We start from the raw sequence: 18,921 nt of genomic DNA, 5'->3' as shown, positions 1-18,921 counted from the left end.
CAAAAGAGAAAAACTACTTGAAACTTTTATGCTAGGGATAAAAGTTTCTTCTCATATTATAATCATCCAAGTGCCCAGAAAAATAGACAAAATTCTTTGATGCTTTAAAAAACAATGACAGATCTGATCAATCTTATACCTTATAGAGGTTTAGCTTGAGGCCTCCACAGACTACAGAAGTCATGCCTTAAACACGGTCCTTTACTTCTCCTCTAAAGCAGACAAATAAGAGCATTCCATCTGTTTAATCATAGATTTTTCCTAACAAAGTACAAAATAAAAACATACAATAAACATATAAGAAAGCAATAGATTTACCAGAAATATAAAAAGAATATCTCAAAGAAAATTCTTCCATGGGCAAACTGACATTGTATGTGAAAATCAACATCACTAGAGGACCATGAGATTTTAATGAAGGTGAATTTTCTCCACATAGTTTTCCTAGCCCCAAATAAAGAAAAAGCAAAGAAGCATACAAAAACTTACCATACATCAAAGCAAAGGTTATTGAGCAAGGTAAGAGAAAAAAAATCCTGTGGGTTAAAACCTCTGTCTTCGGCTCAGGTCATGATCCCAGGGTCCTGGGATCGAGGCCCACATCAGGCTCCCTGCTAATCAGGAAGCCTGCTTCTTTCTCTCCCGCTCCCCCTGCTTGTATTCCCTCTCTCTCTGTGTCTCTGTCAAATAAATAAATAAAATCTTAAAAAAAAAAATCAAGAGAAAGATATTCCAGATTCTGGAATACAAACACGTCTAAGGATGGGGCTCTAAACCAACTAGACCCCAGGACCCAGTTCCTACAGTGTCTAGAATAACCTGGGTAGATCTCTTTAAAGTGATTATTATAAAAGAAGATGACATGATCTAGCTAGGTCCTCAGGGAACTAAACAATTATTGTCACCAGACTGAAATAAAATAATCATATACAGGGAGTGTATTGGAGCCTCGGCTACATCCAGTCTTCATTTAGCCACAGCCTAGCTGGATGAGTAAGAGGCACAGAACAGCAATCGGTGTGCTTTCTATGAAAAACGATTTCTCGCTCTAAGTGATCATATATGGTATTTTCCTGAAACCAGCATTCTAACAAAGGCAGTTTGCTCTAACATTCAATAGGATCAAGGTTTCAAGACAACGATCCTAAGAACTAAGCTTTTCTCTCTTACAGAAAAGCTCTGCTTTCTTTAGTAAACAGACGTCCAGAGGACCAACTTCATTGTGACAAGAAACGAAGTAAGAGATTTAATTTAGATTGTACAGGAACTGACGGGTTCTTCTCTGTGAAAAGAAGTTAATGGTTAATCCAGGGCTTTAGGTTCTCAAAAATCACATGGGTCAACAGTTGGGAGCTTTGGAGACTCCAGTTTTAATTTGAAATGTAATCACAGCTTCAGATATCTTTGCTATTGGGGCCTGTTCAATGTCTTAGATATTGGGGACTATTAACTTATTTTTATAGATTTGAACTTTTCTAATACCGATTTGTAAAATTCCCTGTGTTATTTACCTTAAACCTTTATCAGAGCTGTTAAAAATCCCTGACAAATTTGCTTCATCACAAAAGAAAAAAAAAATCAAAACCTTAGGGGACTCTGGTTTTAACTTGAAATTTAATCAGGGCTGAGTCTCCCACAACATTTTCAGTTAGTCTTACTTATTTTATTTTATTTTTTTCTGTTTATTCTTTTTTTTTTATTTTTTCAGTGTCCCAAGATTCATTGTTTATGCACCACACCCAGTACTCCATACAATACATGCCCTCCTTAATACCCACCACCAGGTTCATCCATCCTCCTACACCTTCCCCTCCAAAACCCTCAGTTTGTTTCTCCAAGTCCACAGTCTTTCATGTTTCGTCTCCCCCTCCAGTTTCCCCCAATTCACTTTTCCTTTCCTTCTCCTGATGTATTCCATGTTATTCCTTATGCTCCACAAGTAACTGAAACCATATGATAATTGACTTTCTCTGCTTGACTTATTTCACTCAGCATAATCTCCTCCAGTCCCGTCCATGTTGACACAAAGGCTGGTATTCATCCTTTCTGATGGTTGAGTAATATTCCGTGTATATATGGACCATATCTTCTTTATCCATTCATCTGTTGTTGGACATCTAGGCTCTTTCCATAGTTTGGCTATTGTGGACATTGTTGCTATAAACATTTGGGTGCACATGCTCCTTCTGATCACTACATTTGTATCTTTAGGGTAAATACCTAGTAGTGCAATTGCTCGGTTGTAGGATAGCTCTATTTTCAACTTTTTAAAATTTTTTTTTCTTTTCAGCATTACAGTATTCATTGTTTTTGCACCACACCCAGTGCTCCATGCAATCCATGCCCTCTCTAATACCCACCACCTGGTTCCCCCAACCTCTCACCCCCCACCCCTTCAAAACCCTCAGATTGTTTTTCAGAGTCCATAGTCTCTCATGGTTCACCTTCCCTTCCAATTTCCCTCAACTCCCTTCTCCTCTCCATCTCCTCTTGTCCTCCATGTTATTTGTTATGCTCCACAAATAAGTGAAACCATATGATAATTGACTCTCTCTGCTTGACTTATTTCACTCAGCATAATCTCTTCCAGTCCCGTCCATGTTGCTACAAAAGTTGGGTATTCATCCTTTCTGATGGAGGCATAATACTCCATAGTGTATATGGACCACATCTTCCTTATCCATTCATTCGTTGAAGGGCATCTTGGTTCTTTCCAGTCTGGCGACCGTGGCCATTGCTGCTATAAACATTGGGGTACAGATGGCCCTTCTTTTCACTACATCTGTATCTTTGGGGTAAATACCCAGTAGTGCAATTGCAGGATTATAGGGAAGCTCTATTTTTAATTTCTTGAGGAGTCTTATTTATTTTAAAGATAGTTATTGGAGCACCTGGGTGGCTCAGTGGGTTAAAGCCTCTGCCTTTGACTCAGGTCATGATACTGGAGTCTCAGGATCAAGTCCCACATAAGGCTCCCAGCTCTGCAGGGAATCTGCTTCTCCCTCTGACCTTCTCCCCTCTCATGCTCTCTCCCTCTCTCAAATAAATAAATAAAATCTTTAAAAAAAAAAAACTTTAGAAAGTATAACTAATATAGATAATGTACTCTTTTTCCTTTTTTCTTTATTTCTTTGTTCTTCCAAACTTTGTGTACTGATACCCTACTGGTGAAAAGGCACTAGGAAAACAACAGTCTAATCTTTTTTTCTAAGCAACATAATTCTTTTTAAAGATTTTATTTATTTATTTGACAGACAAAGATCACAAGTAGGCAGTGAGGCAGGCAGAGAGAGGAGGAAGCAGGCTCCCCACCAAGCAGAGAGCCCGATGCGGGACTTGATCCCAGGACCTGGAGATCATGACCTGAGCTGAAGGCAGAGGCTTTAACCCATTGAGCCACCCGGGCGCCCCTAAGCAACACAATTTTAAGAATAAGAATGAAAACATATATTTCTAATGAAACACGGCAGAAGCTTGCTTTCTTTTATATTACCATGCATTCTCATTTAATTCTCAACACAATCTGACTGACAGTACAAGTAACAGACATCCTATAAGTCAAGAAAGGAAGAAGTATAGATAATTTCCAAGGATACTGGGGGCAGATTCTGCATTCTCTCCACAAGAAGAGAATGTGGCCTCATTGATAGTAAATGGGCTTAGGAACCAGGAACTACCAGCGTTTATTAACAATTCCTTAAGTAGAAACTTGGAGATTTTTAGTGCATCTACTTTGGGGGTGGTAATTTAAGTCCAAAGAATAAAAGGACAGTGGTTTAGCAATTGGCTGTTTGATCAACTCTGGCAGGATCCTAGCTGCCAGAGGGAGGAGGGATATTGGCATCTGGGTCTTTCTTAGGGAGTCAAAGGTCAACATAATGCCACATACCCTCTCTGTCTGAGCAGCCACCTGGTTTCATCAGGCATAGGTGTCCTTGACTAAGTATGGTAGTGATAGTAAATTACATAAAAAGCTAAGATAGTTCTTATTACTCTCTTGTCGCAATTCAGGAAAGAGTGTCTGAGAAAGCTTTGGGAACATTCCCCAATTATTTAACTACTGTGTGGTAGAACTGAGATCTGGATCCAGTGCCATCAGTTTTCCATCTGGATGGCTGTTATCTAGCACATCAGGTAAGGGTAGTCAGCCAGCTCAGGCCCCATTTCATTCCCTTTGTCCTCAGTCATCTCCCAGTTGAAAGATTTAAATCTGCTATGGGATTCTTGGAAATGTGTTTGTTTTCTTGATGTTGTACTCCTTCTCTGTACCTTTTTCCATTTTCCTAGAGTGAACTAAAATCACCATTACGGAACCATTAGAGAAAAGCCAAGAGAACTGCCATAAACTTAGTCTTGACAGAATTGAACTACTGAGTTAGTGGCACATCTGGAAAACTCTGGATTTTTCTTTCTTTCATAAAAATCAATTTAAATCAGTTTAATGAGGTTTCTAGCTACTATCTAATTAGCCCATTTAATGCCTCTTTGCTGGATATCATTTTGCCTGATTAATATTAGAGTCTCAATTATTTTTGTGCTACATTTGTCTAAAACTGCTTTATCCATCCTTTATTTTTAATGGTTCTGGGCAAGTTTAATCTAGGTATGACCCAAGTAAGCAGCATAAGTTGGGTTTTGTTTTTAACTCAATCTGAAAGAGTGTTAGCTTAATCTCAATTACAAATCTAAAAAATAGTAAGGCTATTTCAGTATCACACAATTTATATCATCTATAAGTCACAATGAATGCAAAACAATCTGGGATTATTTCATTAAAAAACCAAGAGCACAGTTCTTCATGGGATATTGGTTACCTATAAATTTTTTGCCTAATCCTTCATAAACCCACATGTGACCCTGACAGGCCAAAGGTGTCGGCTTCATCTGGAAGTTGATAATATCAAGGCAAACAACATGATGTAAAGGGGCTAATAACTTCCTGTGGCAACTATGGCACAGTTAAAAGAAAGTCAGGAATGATTTCCAAATAGCACATATTGTTAGTGACTTTGTTCAGAGTTCTATGCATTGCTGTTATTGACGCCATCTGCTTCTTTGTGTTTCAGTGAAAGAAGGATTTTTTATTTTAAATTGTAACCATTAAAAATATTTCTAATAATTTGTTAAGATTTTTAATTAAGTTCACCTGTCATGGTGAATGGTTGGTCAATCTCGCATAGTCCTCTAAATTCTGATTGGCAATTTGTCTGAATTTGCCCCAAACTCCCCCAAATCACATAAATTAACTCAGGATTGAGATGTTACACAAATCTTCACTTTTCACTTCACACTTTAGACTTATTCTATTGTTTAATTCAAGGAATGTTCTCTATTTTGGCAATTTAGGGACCATTCACTGAGTATCTAGTATGTGCCAGAAGACTCTACATACATTATTTCTTTTTCTTTTTTTTTTTAAAGATTTTTTTTTAATTTATTTGACAGAGAGATCACAAGTAGGCAGAGAGGCAGGCAGAGAGAGGGGAAAGCAGACTCCCCACTGAGCAGAGAGCCCGATGCGGGGCTCGATCTCAGGACCCTGAGATCCTGACCTGAGCCAAAGGCAGGGGCTTAACCCACTGAGCCACCCAGGAGCCCCTATATACATTATTTCTAACTCCAAAACTGTTTGATAGAGGTCTGACTTTCTACTTTACCTAGCAAATGATCTCTTTTGTGGAGAAAGTACACAATTTATCAATAGGGACAATCTTACATTTAGTTTTTTGATTCTGAAGGCCTCAAACCAGGGATTACCTTAAAGTCTATTCTTCAAGGAGAGTAGGTAGAAAATAATGCCTTAAGCAAGGTTTGCTGCTTGTCAAGGGATCATTCACAAACTCCTTTCATTATAATAAATATTCCTTCCTCACCTCACAATAGTTCTGTGAAGAGTATCCTGGGATCTGTATGATTCCTCCTGGTTTAGTCAGAATAACATCCTCCCAAGTGGCTGTACGTTCTTGCTTTGAACTCTGGAGAAATTTGGTAGCTTTACTGCCCTTTGGACCTGAAAATAAAGAAAAAAAAAAAAGCAATGAAAATAAAATTAATTTTTGAGAGGCTTATTATATGCCTTATCAGATAGAGAAGTCGCTTTTCCTCCCTGTTTTAGAACAAAACCTTAACAGAAGTGGTTATTTTCACTAAAAAGCCTCTATCTGAATCATTCAAAGATACAGAGAACAGCACTTCTCTCAGAACTGTCTTTGGCACAACCTCAAGTCAATAGAAGATAATGTGGAAAAACTATAGATAATGCCAGTTCTCTGCACAATTTAATCTAAAAGCAACATTCTTAATATAGCTTTTTAGGAAAACATGTGACTCTTTATTTCTCACTGAACTCTTTCCCCCAAATATATCTCTGCATGGATTTTTGGTGCCAAGGAAAGAAATTAGCTTTCAGTTACCTATACTTATCAAAAGTCAAAAGCCTTATTAAGGGATGTTGGATGGCCCAGTCTGTTAAGTCTGCCTTCGGCTCAGGTCATGATCCCAGGGTCCTGGAATCAAGTCCCGCTTTGGGCTCCTTGCTCCGCAGGGAGCCTGCTTCACCCACTGCCTGCCACTCCTCCTGCTGTACGCTCTGACAAATAAATAAATAAAATCTTTTTTAAAAAGCCGTATTAATTACTTGTCCTAAAATGCAATCTGATAAATCAGCATTTACATTACGATGCTAGCATCTAACATTTGTGTAGTTTTGTCTTAAAAACTTGTTCTAAACTTTTATTATAATATCATTATAAAGAAAATTCTGATACAGAGATAATAAATGATAGACAGCTAGTCAACCAGCTAAAAGGTAGAACCCTTATATTCTGATCCACAGCAAAGGCCGTCCGTGGCACAAAACCACATCACAATAGAAAATGTTGTCTTGCAATCAACGTATCGGAGTCACATCCAGAAATCACAATTCTGGATTATTTACAAGTCAATCAAGTTATCCACTTTCTCTTATCCAGTTTCTCTTTTGAATTTGACCAATCTCAGATCCCTTAAATACACTTTCCTTTCAAACATGAGCCTCTCACAGAAACACCATTTCTTACAAAATAATGTATATGCTTTGAAATAACTCTAAAAAGAAAAACACTGATTTTTAACTTTATAAAATGATGAAGCATACCTTGGACTCTAAAAACAATGTAACTTATGCCCAAAGAACCTTGCACAAACGAACAAAATACCACTCTCACTAGGGGTCCGGAGCTCATGAAAATCATTGGGTAAGCCCTCTTCCACATAATTCACCTAGGTTTAAAAAAATGAAATCTAGTAAAACACAAGAACTAAAAATGTTTTTAGCAGTTTCTCTACTTTAGGTAGAGCCATTAGTTTTATTTTTAATGAAATATATTTGACATTTAACATTGTATAAATTTAGAATGTACACCATGTTTATTTGATACATTTATATACTGTAATAGGACTGCCATTCTAGTGATAGTTAGCTACTACCACCTCTCATAGTTATCATTTCTTTTTTGTAGTAAAAATAATTAAGATCTAGTCCCTCAGCAAGTTTGAGGATTATAATATAAATGTTGACTATATTCAATATAGTGTGTACTCGATCTCCAGGACTTGTCTACTAGTTACAAGTTTGTACCTATGAGGGAGGAATTTATTTCACTCTGCAAAATGAGGGAAACAGGGCTCCAGAACTCAAATAACTCACCCAAAGTTAGACTGGTAGGGTGGGGACTCAGGATCTAAATCCAGTCCTCATCACAGGCTGCTATGCCATATTGCTCCCTTGAAGGACAGCAAGAAGTAAATTACTTCATCTTTAAAATGATGCTGATATGTCATTTTTCTTCCAGTAGAGTAACCTACTTATTAAAAATATCTCACCATGAAAAATCAATGATGGAAAAACTTCTACCTGAAAATTTATTCTTTATCTATAGTCAATCTTTCTTTTCTTTTCTTTTTTTTTTTTTATTGCTTTAGGTTGAGGACCTGAGTCAAAGCTGAAAGGGAAAATTGTAACCATAATTCTAAAACAATTCAGAGGGCTGATTAAGAAGGTGTGAAAAGCACCTGTGAGTGTCTTAGGATCAAACTTCTCTTTTAGTAGAGTCAGTATCACCCTACATTTATTTAAATATCACCTGCTCAGAAAGAAATTTGCTGGTTATACTACATATGACTGTAGGGCACCTACATCCCAGCATCTCTTTCTTCCCACTTCATTCCCCCCCAGCTCATCTACCTAATGTATTGCATATTTTATTTTCTTATTATGTGTCCACTTTCCATTGGAATATAAGTTTGATAAGGGCAGGGATTTCTTTTGTCCATTTTGTTCACTCCTGAATCCCCACAACCAAGAAGAGTGGGTCTCTAGCCCCTAGCTGATCCTCCTTACAAGTATTTGTGGAGCAAGGGAAGGAAGAGATTATATCTGAGAAGAAGAAAAGAACAAAATGTATTAGATTGCATAACACATTAGGGTAAAATGCTGTTGAAATAGTATTTGAAAAATGATCAAATACTTATTCACAGCAAGTGCAGATCAATGCAGCTGTTGGACGAGTGAGTTGCTGGCTCCCACAGGGAAAAAGATAGCATTTTATGGTATAGAAGAATACTATCTGGCTTGAATAAGGGACAATACCTCCATTACAGTCTTGCAGTTGTTAGCTATCATCTGAAGAGAAAGAACCATTCTACAAGGTTCAAGCTGACAATTTCAGATCAAAGAAATGCTAGGTTGGAAAATTATAGGATTCCCCCAAATTAATCCACAACAAAGCCAAGCATGGCTCTCAACAGGTTATAAAGATAAAGATAAGTTTTCCCAGAAAATGTTTCTTTTTATATGGGAATCTAGTATATAATACAATGCTACAAGATGGAAAGAAAATAGTTTTCTCTTAGAGATATAGATATAGCATCACTTTACCATATGAGAAAAAACATTTCAGCAGGATTAAAGAAGTTTGTGATTAATTTTTTTTTCTGAACTCAGAATGAACAATAAATACTTAAAAAGCAATGAGATAAATCAAAGTAAAGGTGTTTATAGATAGATTTAAATAAATTTTTAATGTTTACATCAACATAATAAAAATTAAAGGGCCACCTGGGTGGCTCAGTTGGTTAAACATTTGACTCTTGGTTTCAGCTCAGGTCATGATCTCAGGATCATGAAATCAAGCCCCGTGAAATCAACTACCACGCTCAGCAGGGAGTCTCCTTTCTCTCTTCCTTTTCCTTCCCCTCTGCCCTTTCCTTCACTCGTGTGTGTGTGTGTGTGTGCCCACTCTCTAATAAATTAATAAAATCTTAAGAAAAATGAAAGGCAAATAGCAACCTTATCAATAAATACTTGCAAATTATGAGAAAGGAAAATGTACGTATAACAGCTTTTGTAAACCAATAAAAATATTCAAAAATGTATGGTAATGACAAGAAATTAAAAAAAACAGCCAACCAACATATGAAAAAAAATCCGCTAATGATTAAAATGAAAGTGAAAGTGCTTATCAAACTAATATATTCAGTTATAGTGCAAGAGGCTCCCCATTATTGCCAATGGCAGTGAAAACTGACATAGCTTTTCTGAAGAGTTATTTATCAGTATACACTCCTGGAAAAAATTGTGCTGTGTCTCTAGGGATGATTCTAATGTGGGAAGACACAATAAGAAGCAAATTATCAAGATCCCTGCTTTCATGATTCTTTTATTTTAGCCAGGTAAATAAAGAAGATGATTTCAAAAACTGATCAAGGCTATGAGTGAAATAATCAGAATATAATGAAAAGGACTTTGGGAGGGAATGAATGGCACTACTTTAGACTGAGAAGTCCTCTTTGAGAAGGTGACCTATGGTTCACTGATTCACTCATTCAGTTCTTCTAGGTCTCACATACTGTTCCAGACACTGGAGAGTCTTCAGATGAGGAGATGAAAGCTTTAGCCCCTGAAAGCTCACGTTCAATAGAGAAAACACAAACCACAAACGTGAAAAAAAAATCACAATGTTGGAAGACAGTAATTGCTAAAGAAAAGGGGGAGGCACTAAGTATCCAGGCAAAAGGTGATGTAATTGATAGCAATTAAGTTAGGTCTCTTAAGAAGGTGACATTCTAGTCAAGCCTTGAGGGAGATGAGGGACAGGTGGAGAAGGAGTGGGACAAGGGCCCTGAGGTGAGAATACAAGCACCTGATCATGTGAGTCAGCGAGGGAGACAGAAGGTCGTGCTAGGGATCTGGGATTTTACTCCAGCTCTAAGACCTGGAGCTGTTTTATTCAAGGCAGATGGAGAAGGCCATCTGATCACAGGAGAAAAATGGGATGATCTCAGGGTCCTTGGGATCAAGCCCTGCATCGGGTTCTCTGTTCGGCGGGGAGCCTCCTTCCCCCCTCTCTCTGCCTGCCTCTCTGCCTACTTGTGATCTCTCTCTCTCTCTGTCAAATAAATAAATAAATAAATCTTAGAAAAAATAAAGAAAAATAGGGGCACCTGGGTGGCTCAGTGGGTTAAAGCCTCTGTCTTCGGCTCAGGTCATGATCCCAGGGTCCTGGGATGGAGCCCCATATCGGGCTCTCTGCTCAGTGGGGAGCCTGCTTCCTCCTCTCTCTCTCTCTGCCTGCCTCTCTGCCTACTTGTGATCTCTGTCTGTCAAATAAATAAATAAAATCTTTAAAAAAAAACATAAAATAAAAATAAAAGAGAAAAATAAAAGAAAGAAAAGGAAGAAAGGAAAGAAAAAAGGAAGGAAGCAAAGAAAGAAAAGAAAAAAGAAAAGAAAGAGAGAAAAGAAAGAAAGGCATACCTATTACATGAATCAACACTTTGGTGGTAGTGGTACCCAAGTCAAGTTCTCTTGTGATTTTAAGCTGCCTATACAGAAAAGCCTCCCAACTCCAAGTTGAAATGCCAGCAAGGATTATTACCAGACACACTTTTCTCATCGTGGTTTTCTTCATAAACAGTCATAACTGAATCTGGACACACAGGAGACCAAGGCAGCGACAGGTACTTAACCGTCAATTTTGCCATACTGCTCGGAGACAACCTGAGCACCCAAGAACATTCCAGTTCTCCTCTATAATTAGGTGGATATCCTGGAGCTGCCAAAAAAGCCTCTGGGCTCTTCTAGTTCCACCTCAGAGTAACAACCTACAGTTCAGAGCACACAGACACTAGGGACCAACATGAACAAAGCAGAGTGAGGTTCTATCATGAACTTGAAAAACTTAGGCTTGTAAGAAGAGAATGAAAACTTCATTACTGTTACATGGCCTTGGGTAAAAATGATCATCCCATTTAACACATCCTATTTTCTTCAAATGAGGTTGTAGGAGTAGAATTTAAATTATCATTATTTAAAATTTTTTTTTCACCGAATCTTTTAAATGCCTTAGAAGAAGCACAGTGAGTATGCACTCTTTCCATCCTGCATGTTTTCATTTCCTTCCTTCTTTGAGATGCAACTGAAGTTCTGTTCCTAAAAGCTTCACTAATTTCACTGAGCATTTATCTTGCTGGGACAAATGATTACATTCATGGAATTCGTGACTGAGATCACAAAAAGGAGGACGTGCTGCATACATTTGAAGGTCTCTCACTTCTTCCACTTGCTCTTAAGTACAAGGGCACCTCTAGACCTATAGGCTACCTACAGAGCCTCCGGTGCCAGGGCCTCTCTGGCCCATGGACCTTGCCATCCGCTACTCCTTCAGCTCACAGCCTCGACTCCTCTTCCTTCCCCTCTGTGTATTCCCTCGCCAAAAATCCGCTGAGCAATTTCAAATTGAAATAGTCTATATTCAAATGAACACATTTTAATGTCTGGGTATGAATTAATACATGCATTATTGTAGATGCCTTGCCATAGAGAAATTAATGACCTCAGGTGACACATAAATAAATATTCTTTCATGAACAGTAGAAATGAAGAGTGGCAGAAGGTGAAGAAGGGAAATTAAATTTATAAGACTTCAGGACTCTATTCAATCGCCTAGTCCTGTTATCTCTTTGCAAATTCTCCCCTTTCATTTAGATGGCTACCATAATCTAATTTAGATATTTATAGACCTACTTTGATTTAATAGTAACCTAACAGATTTCCCAATCTCTAATCTTCCCCCACCCCATGCCCTCCAATCTGGGATAGGGTATGAAACAAGAGAATTAAGTTCTCTCCTTGCTCCAAGCAACTGAAATTGTGGCTTTGACCCCAACATGTCCTTTCAGTCATTTTTTTCCTGTCCACATGAATCCTCTATGACAAATCCGCCTGGAAAATGAACCAAATCATGTGAAGCCACTTCTTTTTATAAATGGGCTAACAATCCTCTTGTGTAAAAACCCAGGGGTGGGAGTAGATGGATGTTAAATATAGGATAGTCCCAACATTTTCTCTCATAGAATATCCACAGAATTAAAACAAAACAGTACCCTTTCTTATGTGAAACTTGCAAATTTCTCTGGCATGCACATGTATTTCTGAACACAGACAAATGAAAAATATCTCTACATTTTAATGTTCATTTGCCGAATGGGACAGTTTAATGAATGTACTGGTTGGTCACTACTGGACATCACTTGTTGATTGTTGTCATTCATCATGCCATCTCTATTTTAAGAGCCTGATATGCATTCACTTTCTTATGTACTAATTAAAATTGTTCATTTAACTCAAGCCATCAAAATCATTAGGTTTTAGGATCTTGGAACCTAAGTCTGCTCTCCATCTCAACCCCAATTCAGATTCACTTTTAATCGAAGTAGGACCCTTTGATTCTTGTGTTGTCAGACCATGCCACCCACAAATGGTCCCCATATTACCCCTTCTTATTCTTAGAAGATTTTAGCAGTCATTTTCTCCAACATTATTTCTGCCACAAATCTTGCTATAGACGATGAGCTTACCACATCAGCTTCTTAATTTCTCAACTTCCTTCTGATGATCTTGTTCTCCAGCTGACGTCAGCCACCCACCCCAGTGCTGAGCCCCTCAGGACCCTGTCCCCAGCAATAACACCAAGCCTTCCATGGCTCTGTTTCAAGCACTGCTGTCTCCATCCACAATCTTCTACCTTCTCAGCTCCCCCCAATGTTCCTTTCACCTTTTAAGACTTGATATACATCTATTCAGCCACATTTTCTTTGTCCCTAACTCATCTCTCACCCTCATTCACTGTTTTCCTAGCTTAAATTCCAATAACACATCATTTTCATCCCTTCCTCCTACATGCTTTCAATACCCTTATACTCTTGCATACTTGAGAAACCCATTCTGATGAATCTACCCTCCATCTGTTCCTCTATGTGCTACCCCTCAGTGTCTCCAGAAGAAAATATACAACTAAGCTAACTAAGTTAAGCTAACTCCTTCTTAATTCGTGTTCATTAATCTCAGAGGCTTTTACGTTGCCCAGTAATCCTACTACATTTTCCTAGTCCATGCACTTTGTCACTTTTTTAGAGAACTATTTTATACTTCCTCTTTTTCCCACTTAAAACCCTTAAATCCTCTTTCACAACCCTGTTCCATCTACTAAATGCAGAGAAGCAATTTAAAAATTGCCAAAAGTTCCTACCCCCACATGTACCCATCCCCCAGCATAAGTATTCTGCCTCCATCCAGCAACTATGGATGAACTACACTTTGCTACTTTCTGAGACTAATCCCTCCTGCCAAGCACAAGATCGCATCCCCTTTCTCCTACTGAAGGTCATCACTCTAGAAATTCCCCCATCTCTTATCTCCTCTTCTATTCCCCCCCCCCACCTCCTTCCTGGTTGTCTACTGGCCTTGACTGTATGTGGGATGGATGGGGACAGAGATAGGTGAGAAGGAAGAGATGGTGACCACCTGGAAACCAAGAATGATGGCATCATAGAACTTTCAACTCCCTACAGGGCAATTACAGACTTCTAATTCTCTAGTTGCAGTTTGATTGTAACTAAAAATAAAAATTCTATTAGCAAACAAGTACTGACAACTGTGGGGGATTACGAGTGACTAACACTGATGCTGACTGTGGTTCTCTCTCATATCCAGAGTTCTCAGCCAGTGAGATACCTGAAAATCTAAGGACCTTTGTTTATGTAGGAAAAAATACACCAGAGGTCAGAATAATTCTATGCACTCCTTCAGAATTCAAGCACTTGTTCATAATCACAATACATATATTTTTAACCTGCAACTGCTGTATCTCTGGGGGTAGAAAAGAAACCAAATGATCACAGTAACAACACTCCTTTTTTTTTTTTTTTTTAAATTCAGTTTAAACTACCAGCCAGAATGAAAATACAGGGCTTATCCTGTTCCACAGAAAATTACTGAACCAGGGCATACCATGCTTTTTGCCAAATTCTTCCTAGCTGCATTACACGGATAACATGAACATCTATTACCTGGTCCAGATGCATCGTCTGTTGAAGGTGTGGGTGGTGGCAACTGTCGTCTTCGTAATGTTTTGCTTTCCTTACTTATCTGAAGTGAAACAGGACCTGTACCTGGAGAGAGCATGTTAAAAATAAATAAAGATGAAAGCCTCGAAACAAAATGTAGTCTATACCAAAACAGCTTTTATCAAAAGAAAATGCAAATCTAGGATTACAGCAGCCTCAGGAAAAGTCAGTTTTACTCTCACTCTGCCCAAGGGAGAATGTATTCTTACAGAATTTTAATGTGCATTTTAATGTTTTAGAAACTAAAATAAATGAAATACTACTTCATGTGTTTTTTTCTTTCATAATGCTGATATCTACAATACTCACTTCTCACAAGCCTGCTCTAAAGAAAGAGGAATTGTTTTAATAATATCTGAAAAATATTTACCTTTGATTTTGGATTGGATCCAGTCCAAGATGACACTCACCCTGGTAAATACACCTGGCTTCCCTGGCTGGGCACAGCCAGCCCCCCAACTGGCAATGCTGTATAGGACAAAGAGAACTTTTTCATGTCTACATACTAATGGGCCACCAGAGTCTCCCTGAAACACCAAGAAAATGTGTTCTAAAAATTTGCTTTAATCAGAGCTCCTGCTTTCAATTTTGGAAGAGGAATAGTAAATAATTTATTCATAACACATTTCTTTAATTTAAAAATACTAATATTTTGTCAATTTGTATACCTTAGAGTACTTAAATAAATAAAATCACAAAGATATTACAACTGATACCACAGAAATACAAAGAATCATGAGACTATGAATAACTATACACCAAAAAATTAGATAACCTGGAAGAAATAGATAAATTTCTAGAAACAGACAAACTGCCAAGACCAAGTCATGAGGAAACAGAAAATCAGAATAGACCAATTTGAGCAAGGAGACTGAATCACTAATCAATAACATCTCAGTGAAGAAAAGCTCAGGACCAGATGGCTTCACTGGTGAATTCTACTGAACATTTAAAGAAGAATTAACGACATTTCTCCAACTCTTCCCAAAAATTGAATAAGAGGGAACACTCTAAAACTTGTTAGGTAAGGTCAGAACTACCCTGACACCAAGGCAAGATGAGGACACCATAAGAAGGAAACAAACAAACAAACAAAAAAAAAAACTAGAGGCCAACATCCCTGATGAACATAGGTGCAAAAATCCTCAACAAAATACTACCAAAATACTAGCAAATACTAGCAAAATTCAACAACACATTAAAAAGATCATACACAATGATCAGGGGGGATTTATTCCAGTGATACAAGGATAGTTCAACATACCCAAATCAATAAATATGATATACCACATTAACAGAATGAAATTTAAAAATCTTATCATTTGAATAGTATAGAAAATGTATTTGACAAAATGCAGCATCCCTTCAAGAAAAACTCTCAACAAACTGGATATAAACGGAACGTATCTCAAGATAATAAAAGTCATACATAACAAACCCATAATTAACATCATACTCAATAGTGAAAAGTTGAAAGCTTTTCTTGTAAGATCAGAAACAAACCCAGGGTGCCCACTTTCATCATTCCTATTCAATATAGCACTGGACATTTTAGCCAGGACAACCAGGCAAGAAAAAGAAATAAAGGGAAGGAAGGAGTAAGTCAAGAAGGAAGAAGCAAAGCTGTCTTTATTTGCAGGTGATATGGTCTGAGAAAATCCTAAAGATTCCATCAAAAAACTGTTAGAACTATAAACAACAACAACAAAAACCTATTAGAACTAAATGATGAGTAACGTTTCAAGGTACAAAGCAAGCATACAGAAAACCCTTGTGTCTCTATACACTAACAACAAAATGCACAAAAGATAAACAGGGGATTAAGGAGGACACTTGTGATAGGCACCAGGTGTTGTATGTAAGTGTTGAATCACTAAGTTTTACATCTGATACTAATATCACACTGTTATGTTAACTGGAATTTAGATTAAAACTTGAAAAAAAAAGGAAATAAAAAAAATGAAAACAATCTTATATACAAAACCTTCAAAAAAAAAAAAGTACTTAGGAATAAAGTTACCCAAAAAGGTGAAAGATCTCTACCCTAAAAACTATAAGACTTTGATGAAAGAAATTGATGAAAATGGAAACAAATGGAAAACATAATCCCATGTTCACAGATTGGAAGAATCAATGTTGTGTCCACCTACAGATTCAATGACGTGCATTTAAAAATTCCAATAGCATTTTTCATAGAGAGACAAAAAAAAACAAACAAACCAAAATTCACATGGGCCCCCAAAAGACCCTAAATAGCCTAAAAAGCAATCCTGAGAAATAACAAAGTTGGAGGCATCACATTTTCTGATTTCAAAATATGTTACAAATCTATAGTAATCAACACAGTATGATACTGGCAGAAGAATAGACACATAGACAAATGGGCTAGAGTCATGAGCCCAGAAAAACCCTTGCATATACAGTCAACTAATGCTTGAGACAAAGGAGCAAAAAATACTCAATGAAGAAAGGATAGTCTCTTCAAAAATGATGTTGGGAAAACTGGACGACCATAAGCAGAGTGGAATTGAACTCTATTTTATACTTGAAATGGATTATAGACTTAAATATAAGACTACAAACTGTAGAACTCCTTTAGAAGAAAACACGGGCGGGGGCGGCGGGGAGAAAGCACAGGGAAAACGCTGCTTGACATAGGTCTTGGCAACAATTTTGGGGAAGGGGTGATATGAAACCAAAAACACAAGCAATAAAAGAATGAATCAATTAAGTGGAACTACATGAAACTAAAATGCTTCTACACCTCGGAAGAAACAATCAACAAAATGAGAAGGCAACTTATGGGATGGGAGAAAATATTTGCAAATCGCATATCTGATAAAGGGTTAATATACAAAATACATAAACAACTTATACAAACTGATAACAAAAATGATGCAACCTAAAAAATGGACAGAGGATCTGAATAGTCATTTTTCCAAAGAAGACATACAGATGGGTAACAGGTATGTGAAAAGATGCTCAACTTCACCGGTCATCAGGGAAACACAAATCAAAAGTACAATGAGATACCAACTCACACTTGTTAGAATAGGTATCAAAAAGACATAAAAGATGTTGGCAAGGATAAAGGGAATCCTTTTGCACTGCTGGTAGGAACGTAAATTGGTACATCACTATGGAAAATAATATAAACTTTCCTTAAAAAATTAAAAATTGACTACCATATGATCCACTTCTGGGTATATACCCAAAGGATATAAAAACAGGTTATCAAAGAGGTTATCTACACTCCCATATATATCACAGCTTTATTCACTATAGCTGAGACATAAAAACAATCTATTTTTCTGTCACAGGATGAATGGATAAAAAAATATGGCATATACATATATATGACATATATATATGACACACATATATATATATGACAGCAAAAGACAAATATTGTATGATATTACTTATTCGTGGAATCTAAAAAAGCTGAACTCAAAGAAGCAAAAAGTAGAAGGATAGTTACCAGAAGCTGGGGTGGGGAGAGCTGGTGGGGAATGGGAGAGATCTTGGTCAAAGGGTACAAACTTCCAGTTATAATAATTCTGGGATTCTAGTGTACAGCATGGTTATTATGGTTAACAATACTATATTAGATATTTAAAAGTTGCTAAGAAAGTAGATCTTAAGTGCTCCTACCACAAGAAAGACATGCTAATTATATGAGATGGCAGAGGTGTTCATTAACTCCACTATGGTAAGCATTTCACAATATACAGGGGTATCAAATAGTTACACTGTACATCTGCAACTGACACAGTGTTATATGTCAATTACAGCTCAATAAAGCTGTAAACAAAAAAAAGCCTTAAAGCATAGGATTTATCTTTTAAAGTAGACTTTATGATTTTTTTAAAGATTTTATTTATTTGACAGACAGAGAGATCACAAATAGGCAGAGAGGCAGGCAGAGAGAGAGGGGGAAGCAGGCTCCCTGCTGAGCAGAGACTCCAATGTGGGGTTCCATCCCAGGACCCTGGGATCATGACCTGAGCTGAAGGCAAAGGCTTTAACCCACTGAGCCACCCAGACGCCCCAGGCTTAATGATTTTTAATCAGCCCCCTTTTTCTTTTACAGAAATGTACTTTTTGTCTTCTGATAAAATAAACTGAGCTTATGACATATTTGACATGACTTCTATTTTATATGAAGAATTTTATGGAAGAAATCCTAAGGTGGGAATAGGGAGATAGATTCCCTTGTCTGTAATGCAGAACAATTAACTTGTTCTCTGGGCCTAATTTTTTTTCTTTATGAAGTAAGGTTACACTTGAGACCTCTTTCCAGTTTGTAAGTGTCCGATGTGTCAAGTCAGGTTTGTTTTTTCTTTAAATTACTGATTCATTCAGTACCAACACATACTAAATAAAGATTTTTTTTTTTTTCTTGCAGTTACAAACATTCCATGATCCAGAAGGGCCTAATTCATTTACTATTGCCAGGGTCTATCCCAGGGCTTA

At 37.4% G+C, this 18,921-nt stretch overlaps 1 protein-coding gene across 1 annotated transcript in view; it reads right to left on the bottom strand.

The window, feature by feature from the left end:
- The window catches only part of OVCH1 (ovochymase 1), an 84,301-nt gene that overhangs the window by 28,010 nt on the left and 37,370 nt on the right, over positions 1-18,921 (bottom strand). The window contains 9 exon segments of the mRNA XM_032854651.1: positions 4,815-4,948; positions 5,874-5,890; positions 5,892-6,010; positions 7,136-7,244; positions 9,889-10,016; positions 10,917-11,097; positions 11,099-11,142; positions 14,389-14,484; positions 14,816-14,972. Coding sequence (XP_032710542.1) covers positions 4,815-4,948; positions 5,874-5,890; positions 5,892-6,010; positions 7,136-7,244; positions 9,889-10,016; positions 10,917-11,097; positions 11,099-11,142; positions 14,389-14,484; positions 14,816-14,972 — 985 coding nt within the window.

Source organism: Lontra canadensis, unplaced genomic scaffold, assembly GCF_010015895.1.
Source record: "Lontra canadensis isolate GAN:19392208 unplaced genomic scaffold, GSC_riverotter_1.0 scaffold9, whole genome shotgun sequence".
Lineage (NCBI taxonomy): Eukaryota > Metazoa > Chordata > Mammalia > Carnivora > Mustelidae > Lontra > Lontra canadensis.
The sequence above is the reverse complement of the archived record's forward strand: the minus strand, read 5'-3'. Positions and strand labels throughout refer to the sequence as shown.